The 13,627-nt window shown below is 36.0% G+C and overlaps 1 protein-coding gene across 1 annotated transcript in view; it reads left to right on the forward strand.

Annotated features, from left to right (window-relative positions):
- GMPR2 (guanosine monophosphate reductase 2) overlaps window positions 1-13,627 on the forward strand; it is a 53,733-nt gene that overhangs the window by 4,828 nt on the left and 35,278 nt on the right. The window contains exons 2-6 of the mRNA XM_053702369.1: window positions 982-1,101; window positions 1,426-1,509; window positions 4,817-4,990; window positions 5,160-5,241; window positions 5,486-5,592. Of these exons, the coding sequence (XP_053558344.1) occupies window positions 982-1,101; window positions 1,426-1,509; window positions 4,817-4,990; window positions 5,160-5,241; window positions 5,486-5,592 (567 nt within the window). The remainder of the gene's footprint in view (window positions 1-981; window positions 1,102-1,425; window positions 1,510-4,816; window positions 4,991-5,159; window positions 5,242-5,485; window positions 5,593-13,627) is intronic.

Here is a 13,627-nt window from a genome sequence, read left to right on the forward strand (position 1 = left end):
ACTGGTAGCTAGCTGCAGAAAATAACCCCTCTGACTTCAGCTCAGAGTTTAAGCTGCCGCCCTCAGAGCTCGGTGAGTCCGATTGACTACTTACCGCGCTGCAAACACACTGCTCTCCCATTTACTGACTACACATGCAGTCACACCGACATAATTCAAGGAATCACCCACCATCATTCTGAGTAAAATACTGATGCATAAAGCATATGTAGATATTTAAAGTCTTTCACTTTATACACAGCTTTTAGTAGAAGCATTTTTGCTAATACAAGTGCATTGCAAAAATGTTTTTATTAAAAAATGAAATGCACTGAGTTGTGTTTCAGTTTTGACTGGAATGTCCCTTTAATAATGTTAATAAACTGATGACTCTAATTGTATAAATTTAACAAGGTGAGCTAAGAAAAAAAAATTACATCAAAAGGTGAAAAGTATATAGAAGGTGAAGATCTATACAAATTATACAAATTAGTAGACTCCACTAGCCCCAAATCCCAGTTACTTCATCTGTGACTGTCACTTTGTACATATTGGTTGTTCTTTGTTAGTATTTGTTTTGCTTTAGTCCATTTAAACTAGAAGATAATTTCCATTAAAGGACCATTAAAGTTAAAACAAATAATAATTACATTATTTAATTTGTAGAGTATAGAATTTTAAGACTAGCAACCCTGCACCTCTGTGTTTAAACCCCGCAAAGGACACTTCTGGTCCCAAGAGGAAACTGCCAATGATCCAATCAGAGGTACAGGGTCACTAGTCTTAAAATGACATTCTCTAATGATTCAGAGCATGACATTTTCGACTATATTGGACATTGATTCTTGTGCAAGATGCTGTCTCTTAGTTTCTCTTTTGTCATTGTCTTTGTTTGCAAAACTATATGATCTTTTTGACATAATGCTGATATTCCTACATTTGAATTGGCATATACATCAGTTTTTTATGCCTGTGATTTACATTCTTTGATGTCTTTTGCAGGTTGATCTTAATCGTTCCTTTACGTTCAGGAACTCTGGCCAGAGTTACAATGGCATTCCAATCATTGCTGCTAATATGGATACTGTAGGGACTTTTGCTATGGCCCGTGCTGTATGCAAGGTGAGATTATTGCTTGGACTCACCCCAAAAGCTATGTGCAGTGTATGACTGCTGCACACTCCCCCACAATTACTATTTAGTAACTCCGCACATGTATCCTACCAATTATTTTGTTTTTCAAGTGGATGCTTGATATATTTTTAATGTTTTTTTCCCCCATAAATAAATGTTCTTTTATCATCACCTTTTCCCCTGATCTATTTTTAACTTTATGACTCTCACTATTTTATACATTGTGAGTTTCCAGTTCTTCTCTTTTTCTGATTCTTTATGCTTTACCATTAACCCATCCTTTTTTTTTTAACCTGCCTTCTCGTATCTCAGTTTTCTCTTTTCACAGCAATACATAAACATTACACAGCTGAAGAGTGGAAAGATTTTGCTGCCAGTTCGCCGGACTGCCTGGATGTAAGTAATTTCCCCTAATAATTTCTTATGATGCTCATATATCTTTAGTCTCAATGTTGTTATCCTTCTTTATTCACAGCAGACATTTATCTTATCTAGGGCTTGACAAATCCATGGTACTAGGAAGCCTGTAGAATTTTTCCTGGTATCAAGATTTTGCAGTCCTGCTTTCCCTAACTTTATATCACCTTGTCTACATTTTAAAGGCCATATAAGTGCCTTAAAGGGACAGTATACACTCATTTTCATATAACTGCATGTAATAGACACTACTATAAAGAACACGATGCCCAGATACTGATATAAAAATCCATGATAAAACGGTTTAAATACTTACTTAGAAACTCTCAGTTTAGCTATGTTGAAAAGGTAGCTGGAAAGCCCACTGCAAGTGGGAAATAAGACACTCCCCCCTTCTTTTGCATATGAAAAGACCCTTTACACAAGCAGGAGCAAGCTGGAGAAGGTAGCTGACGGTATTCACATCAAACTTTGGGGCTTGGTTAGGAGTCAGAAAATCACAGCAATTTTATTTAAAAATAAGCAACAATATACATTTTAGAAAATCAAACTTTATGGGCTATATAAATAGATCATCTGCAAAACATATATGCAAAGAAAAAAAATAGTGTATAATGTCCCTTTAAGGCTGCTAACACATTAAAAACAGTAAATGCTTGATATAATGGTGTATTCAAAGCAACAATTAGCAGAGAATAATATGAATATGTTTTTTTGTTTTGTTTATTACATTTAGTTGTTTCATTATTGAAGAAATAATTGTACATTTTTAGTTTTTTTTTTACAGTAATGGGGGCTGCTATGTTGTAACCCAGGTTTTCCTTATCTAATATTTTCTGCTGAGGACAGTTAGGAACCATTATATTAGTCATTATAGTGTACTAGCAATGTTCATGTGGAATATAGTGTTAACAGGACGCTACAACTTGTGAGATAGTTACTAACAGCAGAGGATTTGACATAAGGACAGGGTCTTAAATCTAGGATAACTAAGTTACAAGATTGAGGTGCTCATTACTTTATAGAAACTCAGAGGGATTGGTAAGCACAACATTTTCAAAGATAAATTACAAGAAAAAGGGACAGCATTTTATATTACAATATCAAACTGTTTAATATTCCTTTAAGTTCCTCATGATGGGCATTGTAGCCAGGCTTGTAGATTATTGTAGTATATTTTGCACTCCCACTGTCGGGGATTATTTATCGTTAATCCTGTGATAGCATCAGAAGTGAGCTGGCAAGAGTATTCTGAAAAGGGTTTCAATTGGGTTGCAATGTTCCAAGAAGCCAAATAATGTTTTAGAGGCTGGGCAGGGGCAACTGGGTGGTGATGTGGTTGGTTTGCTGACATTGAGGCAGTAAACCAGTGACCTATGCTGATTAAATGGGGCTAGGCTTTTAACTAACTTTTTCCGTCTGGACTAAATTGTCTAAATCGGAACTAAGTTCTGATGTAAACAAATTGAAATCACACAATCGTTCATGCGATCAGGTCAGAGGGGAGTGCCTATGATGGTAGGCATGCCCTCCAGATTACTATCCCATTTACCAAGCCGCTATGCCTTCAGGAGAGCCAAATGGCTAGGACGTTCCATGTCGTCCTAACGGCGCTAAAGCCCAGCGCAGTTAAGAACGGCATGGAACGTCATCACGGCGGCAAAGGTTTAAATATTAGATCTTTGTTTCTAAAACCAAGACTTGTTTTGTTTACAAAGCTTGCCTATCTGCTGCATGGCCCATTTTTACTAAAGAGATCTAAGTTTTTAAAGCATGTTAGCCTCTAGCTTTATTTTGATAAAATTGAACTAGAATTATCTGTACTGGTCACACAGAAAATGAGCCGCGGAGCTTGGTAAAATGCCCTTAAACCCTGTTATTTTGCTAGCTTAAAGGGACAGTCTAGGCCAAAATAAACTTTCATGATTCAGATAGAGCATGTAATTTTAAACAATTTTCCAATTTACTTTTATCATCAATTTTGCTTTGTTCTTTGGTATTCTTAGTTGAAAGCTTAACCTAGGAGGTTCATATGCTAATTTCTTAGACCTTGAAGGCCACCTCTTTTCAGAATGCATTTTAACAGTTTTTCACCACTAGAGGGTGTTAGTTCACGTATTTCATATAGATAACACTGTGCTCGTGCACGTGAAGTTATCTGGAAGCAGGCACTGATTGGCTAAACTGCAAGTCTGTCTAAAGAACTGAAATAAAGGGGCTTAGATACAAGATAATCACAGAGGTTAAAAGTATATTAATATAACTGTGTTGGTTATGCAAAACTGGGGAATGGGTAATAAATGGATTATCTATCTTTTAAAACAATAAAAAATTTGGTGTAGACTGTCCCTTTAAGGTGCAGGGTTACAGCTGCTCCCCTCTCTTTTGCAGTGTGCGCTAGCACAGCCACACCACACCACACCACATCCACCTAGCTGGACAAGTCCCCATAGAGTCCAGACACAGTGCCTTCCTTTTCCTTCCTCACCACATGGTGCAGTCAAAAGCAGCATACTATAAGTGAGCAGCCTAGGCACAGACTGCAAAATGGACACAAGATTAAATAACAGCACTGCTATATTTTCTTGTCTGACTTCTAGATATTCACTACATTAGTTGAGCCTCGATTAAAATGATATTCTATATTTCTTGGATGGAAAAAAAGTTAATCTAAGATTAAGAGCTGTGCTTAGCGTGAAAAAGTTAGTGTTTTTAAATTGATATTAACAGTAAAAAAAAGAAAAATTGTGCAGAATCCATACTCTAGTCTCAGTAGGTTACTTGCAGTGTTATACGGACATATGCTTCCTCCATAAGTATACAAAAACTATTTCCTAACAATAAACTTGAATACATTTTTAAAATAATCTATTTAACGTAATACATATGAGTAATTTAATGTTATTACTAGAGGAAAGGTTACAAATCGTATAAACTTTTTAATTAATCCATATATAATTTAGAACTATCAAATATTGCTTTAATATGTTTGGGGTAATAAGATATATTGCTTTATTGTTATTAAGACTGTTCTATGTTTGTATTAAAGCATTGCTACAAATCAGAGCGCAGCCAACTGTGCTCTAATATAGATATTTAGAAAATCTGTCATTTGTGGATCCCGATGACTGTTATATGGGAATACTAACACAGCGCCAACACATCCAAACTGTACGATTGTACAAATATAGATCCTAGCTATGATACTTTTTTGTTTCTTGACTGATAATGCATTAATATTTTTGAATATTTGTTCATAAGCTTAGGACCTTTTCTTTCTTTATAGCATGTGGCTGTGAGCTCCGGGACAGGGCAGTCAGATTTTCAGCATTTAGAGGAGGTGCTGACTGCGGTTCCACAGGTTCGTTACATCTGTTTAGATGTTGCAAATGGATACTCTGAGCAGTTTGTACAGCATGTAAAGGATGTGAGAGCCAGGTTCCCTGAGCACACCATCATGGTGAGTAGTGTGTTATGTGGCACGAATAGTTTTCTTTTAATATTGCTTTCCTTTTACACGCCTGAGTGTCCCTTCTAAATTTTTCCCGTTCCCACCTACACTGATCTTGCCACCTGTTCTGTTTTTTTCCTTGAACCTCTCTCCATCACACAGTTTTTCCCATCCTCAGGCTGGAAATGTTGTCACAGGGGAAATGGTGGAGGAGCTCATCCTGTCTGGGGCTGATATTATCAAAGTTGGAATTGGTCCAGGTATAAACCCATAAATTTGGTATACTCTCCTTATAAATAAAATATCTTCACAATACAGGAGGTAAAAGTAAGCATACGCTAGTCATATGTGTTAGGCATACATCTAGCTCCCACCAGGCATGTCACATACACAATCAAACCTCACAAAGATACAGGGAAGAGCATCCCACCCTAACCAGATATAGACATCTTAATTTTTTTAAATTTATTAACTGACTTTTCTGTTTCATTGCTTCTGCCTTAGGTTCTGTGTGCACAACGCGAATAAAGACTGGAGTTGGATACCCACAGCTGAGTGCTGTCATTGAGTGTGCGGACGCAGCTCATGGACTAAATGGCCATATTATCTCTGTAAGTATACATAACTACAGTATGGTTTTTGTGTGTATATATATATATATATATATATATATATATATATATATATATACACACACACACACTATATGTCACAAATCCCCAAATCTGGAATTTCAAAATCCAAACTTATTGTGAAATTTAAACTTTTAAAATATTTTTTTTTAAAACAACAGAATTATCTTTTTTGTGTGTTCTATAATGCAAAAAAATAGTCTATTTATTTAAAACAAAAAATATTGCCTCTCTGATTACAGTACTGTACTATCTTTCTAAAAGGTGCTATGTATACAAAATAATTAAAAATTATATAAAACTACCTTTAGTTTACATAAGACAAGATAGGACATTGTTTTTTTTACTCCTGGTCCCATCCCATCTCAAAACTGTGCTACTTTAAAGATACATAAATGACAAAATCTAAACTATTCCGAAATACAAACCTTTTCCGGTCCCAAGCAGTTTGGATAATTCGAAAGTAGGACTTTTGTTATGTTCAGATCTTTTCGAAGTGAAGCTCACAAAACACTGGATTTGTACAGATTTTAGTGTGCATCACTTTCACAAGAAGAATTTGGCTCCAAAAATATCTGAACATAACGAAAGTCCTTCTACTTCCACATTCGGCATCAAACAAAAATTCTGAATGCAAAAGTCTAATATACAGAGGTCACAGTAATTAAGAAACGTAATAGATTAAAACAGGAGCAAATTAGGACAAAAAAAAAATTAAGGTTTCTTTTTTAGCCATTTTACAAAGTTTTTCTATTCTTTTTTTGGGCTTGAGTGCCATAGTAAATACATCTAATTTCATTATATTTGACACACGTACAGTATTCTTTACAAAAAAACTTGGCATCTCCAATGTATTTAATTTGCAGCATGGGGCCCTAATAGTTTGTATTTTAAAATGCTGATAAAATAAAACATACTTTATACATACAATTAAGGCATGGTAAATTTGTTTTATAGATTAATTTAATTACATAATAGCATCTAACAACTATAGCAAACATATTTAGTAAGGTGGGCCAGGCCTACAGTTTGTGTACAGCTTCAGGCATGAGCCCCTTAACTGATCTTTCGGTTTAGCCCTATTTAGTACAGACCCTCCTAGTGCTTTTCAAGGGACATAACACTCCTAGTATATACCATATTTAAAATCATTTAACACTGTCATTCTGTGAGCACAGTTTACATAGTTTTTCTAATCACATTAGAGCTGCAACAACTAATCGGCATAATCGATAATAATCGATTATGAAAATAGTTGTCAACGAATCTCATAATCGATTAGTTGGTTTGCAATTAGTTGGTCTGTGCACAGCACCAGCTGCTTTACTCAAATAAGCTCCTGCACATGGTATTGTGTTATATGGTTATGCCCTTAGCCTAAAGGACGTCTACAGACATTTACCTTCACTTTTTCAGAACAATTTGTTTCTTTTTAAGTTTACAACTACTCCTGGTGTATGAGTAACCCAGAAATAATATCAGAGTCATCATTTGTATTGTTTGTATTAAATCAGGTGATTTTGGACTATGCTTTGTATGATATAGTGCTGAGCTTATTATTTACACCTAGCCCTAGATTGATGGCATTTGTTATATGTATTGATGGCACTATTACTCGTTTGCACAATTTTTTGCAGATCCCTTGCTATTGCTGATTATATATACTCTGTAGATAAATGTCTAAGGCTGTGTCCTGTTACTGATATATTGGGGCCAATTTATCAATTTCTGTCCGACATGATACGCTGTAGCGTTTCATGTCCAACAAACATCGCTGAATGCCGACAGCATACGCTGTCGGCATTTAACATTGCACAAGCAGTTCACCAGAAATGCTTGTGCAATGCCGCACCCTGTAGATTTGCGCCCAATCAGCTGCTAGCAGGGGGTGTAAATCAGTCCGATCGTATAGGATCGGGTGGATTGCAAACCGCGGCCTCAGAGGCAACTGAGCAGTTATTGAGCAGCGGTCTTAAGACCGACCGCTGCTTCATAACTGCTGTTTCCGGCAAGCCTGAAGGCTCTCGCGGAAACAGGGGCATCAAGTTCCATTCTTTAGCCGTTTTTGACTTTTTTATATTTTTAAGTAAATGGAATATGTACCAAATTCAACCTCTAAGTATATATCTGTTATTTTAAGAGTGGACTAGATATGTTTCCCCTAACATTATAGCTGGTTGTTTACCATTGCAGCTGGTTGTTTACCATTGCATATAGATATTCAAGATATTTTTATGTCAGAATGAAGTCCAGGCTTACTTTGTTAAGAGGCCCCTTGCATTGGTGGAGAGCTAACAAAAATAAATAGCCCACCTTGGTGAAATTGGCAAAACCCTACTTATGCATCTCAGACACCTCAACACCATCTGAGTGCCTCTCCTCTGCTGCAGGTAAAATAGCTTGCAAAAAGGTGAGCCAGCCTCAGCCAGGAGCATGTGGACATGTTAACATTTTTGCATTTCAATGCAAAGTTTCTTAAAGAGTGAATAACATAATGTTACAAATAGTACCTCTTACTAGTTCTATCTCTTTTCAGTTTGTGGATTTGTTTTGCTTAATTATAAAAGTTTGTTATGCTGCTTAAAAAATTGGACCAACAATTCTGTTAATGTAAAGTTTTAGTCTGAAGTTTATATTTATAACACTCAGTATGTGGATTTTATTTTAAATATAGGAAAAAAAAATATATTTTTTTTTATTCGATTAATCGAAAAAAATAATCCGCCGATTAATCGATTATGAAAATAATCGTTAGTTGCAGTCCTAAATCACATACAGTTCAGGGATTCTACCTTGTGAAACTGTTGGAATCAATGTTCCTGTATGCTTTACTTTGGCCACTTAGAGATACAAAGCTTGTGCTTTAATGTAACCAGTCACTATTTAGAATGTTGCAAGCTTAGGTAACATTGACCATGCTTAAATATGATGGAGGCGCTCCAACCTTTTAAGAAGTAGAAGAAGCATAATTTTACAGTAAAATCAGGGAAAAAGGTAAGTATTTTTAAAAAAAAAAAATAGCTTCAATGTAAATTTTAATGAATGAATGTGCCCCTGTTTTAATAGTATTTTTAAAAAACGGGCACTTATTCATTCAAATTCACATTCACTTTAACAGAGTTTAAAAGGGTAATTATAAATTATAAATTTATCCCCCATAAAGTGTAAAATTAAGCAAAGTAAAACACATTACAGTGCATATACATAATACAGCCTTTTTGCTCAGGCATTCTGTGTTAAATGTAATTTTCACGTTACTATATGAAGTAATATGATAATTTCTAGACAATGCTATAGCACCAATCTTTATGAAAATTAAAATGGAGGCAGATCACATAATGTAACATTTTCAAAGATGGTAAAGGTCCACTCATTAGGTAAAAAGGGACACTCAAGTCAAAATTACACTTTTACGATTCAGATAGAGAAAATAATTTTAAACAGCTTTACAATTTACTTCCAAAAACAAAAAGTGCACAGTATTTTTATATTTACACTTTTTGAGTCACCAGCTCCTACTGAGCATGTGCAAAACTTCACAGAATATACGTATATGCATTTGTGATTGGCTGATGGCTGTCACATGATACAGGGGGAGTGGAAATAGACATAACTTTGAAATTTGTCAGAAAAAAAATCTCCTACTCATCTGAAGTTCAGACTAAGTGCTATTGCATTGTATTTTTATTGTGCATTTTTTGATTATGTAAATCTACTGTATTTACTGGTCCTTTAACATCAAGACTGGACAGAAAAGTTTAAAAAAAAATCCCCATGCAAAAAGATTTTTCAATAGCAGGTCATCATAACTTAAAATTGATATGAACTTAAAATTAAATTTTAAGTTGTGATGATCTAAGAAAGGGATCAAATTAAAGGGACATGAAACACAGAATTTTTCTTTCATGATTCAGATAGAACATACAATTTTAAACATTCCAATTTACTTTTGTGACGGACTTCCCCGCTACCCCGACTGGGTAGCGCCGTCGACCGAGTCCTTCCTCTGCCTGGAACAAGTGGCCATGTAGCCCAGGAAAGTGATTTTAGCTGGAGCTCACCCAAATAACTAGACAGACTAGCCTTCAGGTGAACAATAACTCATTTTATTGAGAAAACGCACTCCTTTTATACACACATCTCATCTTGATAACACAAAGGACAATCCCACAATTTTCCTGCTATTCCCGCCCCTCCAGACAGCCCAGCACCTCCATAGGAGCCACAGTCTCTCATAATCCGAATACTTAGGGGTGGTGGTTTCCGGTGATCCCGGTGAAAGCAGCAGCACTTCCAGGGTGTCATTTTAAAGTTCTCGGTCCCCAGATGCCACAGTCCAAAAAATCAGCATGATTCGTTACTGGGGACCGGAGTTACAGTCCATTGAAGTTATGGGGTTAGGGGTGTCCAAAACCCCCAGTTCCCAAAGGAGCTCCCCTCTGATAATTGCCACAGCTCTTGTCCTCCCTAGGGGCTACCAATCCCCAAAAGAGCGGAGCTCTGGGGCAAAGGGCAGCTGAAGCGACCAGGGGTAAAGTTAGCGGGTGTCCTGTAGCCAACCGGGAGTTCCAGGAGCCCGCCCAGCCTGAGAGGAGTGAGGCGGCCGACCGGGAGTTCCAGGAGCCTAGCCAGCCTAGGAGGGTTTTCCTGGTCATACACCAAACAAAAGATTCCAGAGATTGTGGTTGCTCTGAGGAGCACAAAACCACTGAGAGACAGCTGGGGTGAAGTCTATAGGAGGGGGGGAAAGGGTTCAGCCCCACAGCCCAGTATCCGTGACAACTTCTATTCTATATAATTTGCTGCTTCATTCTTTAGATAGCCTTTGTTGAAGAAATAGCAGTGCGCATGGGTGAGCCACGCGAGGCATCTATGTGCAGCCACCAATCAGCAGCTTCTAAGCCTATTTAGATATGATTTTTAACAAAGGATATCAAGAGAATGAAGGACATTAGATAATAGAAATTGTTTAAAATTAAATTCTCTTTCTAAATCATAAAAGAAAAAAAATTGGATTTCATGTCCCTTTAAGTTTTTGGTTACCGTAAAACAAACTCTGTGCTCCTTCCACCACCCCCCCCCCAGAAAAAAAGTATGTTACATGTATTTATATTAATTTAACCCATTTATGCCGTTAGGACTTCCATATTGTCCTAACAGCGCTGGGCTTTAACGCTGTTTGGACGGAATGGAACGCCCTACCATATAAGGTGTCCTGCAGCTTCCCCCTTTGTCAAAGGCAAGGATTGGCCTGGGGGGGCGTACTTAGCAGCGTAGGCAGTCCCCCATGATCCGATCCGGGCCTTGAAATCACGCAATCGCATCTACCAATTTCATTTTTACTAAGTGTTTATAGTGAATACTATTATTCCAACATGAAGGGGTTAAATGAGACATTAACTTAAAAGTAAGTTTCAAACTTACGTCAAGAAAGTATTGAAAACAAGAATTTGTTTTTGCGTATTGTTGCATAGTGATAACAGAATTTAATTAACTTTTTTTTAATTTCCATTTTTTTTTTAGATTAATATACTTTATTTTTATTTTTTTATAATATTTTTATTGAGGAATTATACAAAAACAAGTCTTACATAGACATAAAATAAATAAATCTTGCTTATAATACAGTGTATATGGAACATTGATAAAATGCTTAAACAGAAATCCTCTTTGTTTGTCCCTTTACATAAATGCTCAGATCACTCTTTGATAAAGAAGAAAAATTTAGGGATATTAAAGGGACACTGAAACCAAATTTTTTCTTTTGTAATTCAGATAGAGCGTGCGATTTTAAGCAACTTTCTAATTTACTCCTATTATCAATTTTTCTTCGTTCTCTTGCTATCATTATTTGAAAAAGAAGGCATCTAAGCTTCTTTTGGTTTCAGTACTCTGGACAGCACTTTTTTATTGGTGGATGAATTTATCCACCAATCAGCAAGGACAACCCAGGTTGCTCACCAAAAATGGGCCGGCATTTAAACTTACATTCTTACATTTCAAATAAAGATACCAAGAGAATGAAGAAAATTTGATAATAGGAGTAAATTAGAAAGATACTTAAAATTTCATGCTCAATCTAAATCACGAAAGAAAATTTTTGGGTACAGTGTCCCTTTAATGAGTGAAAGACCAAAGCCATAGTTTATAATGTAGTATTAGGTATAAAATATATTGTTTCCTGCTCATATACAATTCAAGGGGTAAGGAAAAGGGCTTATTTGCTTAGATCAAAGAAGTATTGTGACACAAAGACAATGGAGCAAAGTATGTATCTTGATGATATTGCAGTATAGGAGTTATAAGCCATATGTAGGGCTTTGATTAATTTCCAACACTAAATGCATTGCTAAACAGGTAAATTCTAAACGGTATAAACAAGGCATAATAATTAATCATCATAGGCTATAGAGCTGTTGTCTCTTAGGTTAAGACATTTTCATATCCCCCTGTAGCAATTTATGTGGTTAATCTCTATTATATAAAAATTTGTGATCTTATTACACATTTAAGAACATATATTTCCCCACTCCCCCGCCGCTGACCACAAGAGAGGAAACCACTACAGTATTTGGCAGGCATATAAAATTGATAGCTGTATGTTGAAAATGTCTATTGTGTATAGCTTTGGAGGTAGAAACAGCATGTATCTTATAAATTAACTTAAAGGGACACTGAACCCAAATTTTTTCTATCGGGATTCAGATAGAGCATGCAATTTTAAGCAACTTTCTAATTTACTCCTATTATCAAATTCTTTTCATTCTCTTGGTATCTTTATTTGAAATGCAAGAATGTAAGTTTAGATGCCGGCCCATTTTTGGTGAACACACCGTGTTGTTCTTGCTCATTGGTGGGTAAATTCACCTACCAATAAACAAGTGCTTTCCATGGTTCTGAACCAAAAAAATAGCTTAGATGCCTTCTTTTTCAAATAAAGAAAGCAAGAGAACGAAGAAAAATTGATAATAGGAGTAAATTTGAAAGTTGTTTAAAATTGCATGCTCTATCTGAATCGCAAAAAACATAATTTATGTAAGAACTTACCTGATAAATTCATTTCTTTCATATTAGCAAGAGTCCATGAGCTAGTGACATATGGGATATACATTCCTACCAGGAGGGGCAAAGTTTCCCAAACCTCAAAATGCCTATAAATACACCCCTCACCACACCCACAAATCAGTTTAACGCATAGCCAAGAAGTGGGGTGATAAAAAAAAAGTGTGAAAGCATAAAAAATAAGGAATTGGAATAATTGTGCTTTATACAAAAAAAATCATAACCACCACAAAAAGGGTGGGCCTCATGGACTCTTGCTAATATGAAAGAAATGAATTTATCAGGTAAGTTCTTACATAAATTATGTTTTCTTTCATGTAATTAGCAAGAGTCCGTGAGCTAGTGACGTATGGGATAATGACTACCCAAGATGTGGATCTTCCACGCAAGAGTCACTAGAGAGGGAGGGATAAAATAAAGACAGCCAATTCCGCTGAAAATAATCCACACCCAAAATAAAGTTTAAATCTTATAATCAAAAAAAATTAAATTATAAGCAGAAGAATCAAACTGAAACAGCTGCCTGAAGTACTTTTCTACCAAAAACTGCTTCAGAAGAAGAAAACACATCAAAATGGTAGAATTTAGTAAAAGTATGCAAAGAAGACCAAGTTGCTGCTTTGCAAATCTGATCAACCGAAGCTTCATTCCTAAACGCCCAGGAAGTAGAAACTGACCTAGTAGAATGAGCTGTAATCCTTTGAGGCGGAGTTTTACCCGACTCGACATAAGCATGATGAATTAAAGATTTTAACCAAGATGCCAAAGAAATGGCAGAGGCCTTCTGACCTTTCCTAGAACCGGAAAAGATAACAAATAGACTAGAAGTCTTTCGGAAATTCTTAGTAGCTTCAACATAATATTTCAAAGCTCTAACTACATCCAAAGAATGCAATGATCTCTCCTTAGAATTCTTAGGATTAGGACACAATGAAGGAACCACAATTTCTCT

This window comes from Bombina bombina, chromosome 2 (genome assembly GCF_027579735.1).
Source record: "Bombina bombina isolate aBomBom1 chromosome 2, aBomBom1.pri, whole genome shotgun sequence".
NCBI classification, from domain to species: domain Eukaryota; kingdom Metazoa; phylum Chordata; class Amphibia; order Anura; family Bombinatoridae; genus Bombina; species Bombina bombina.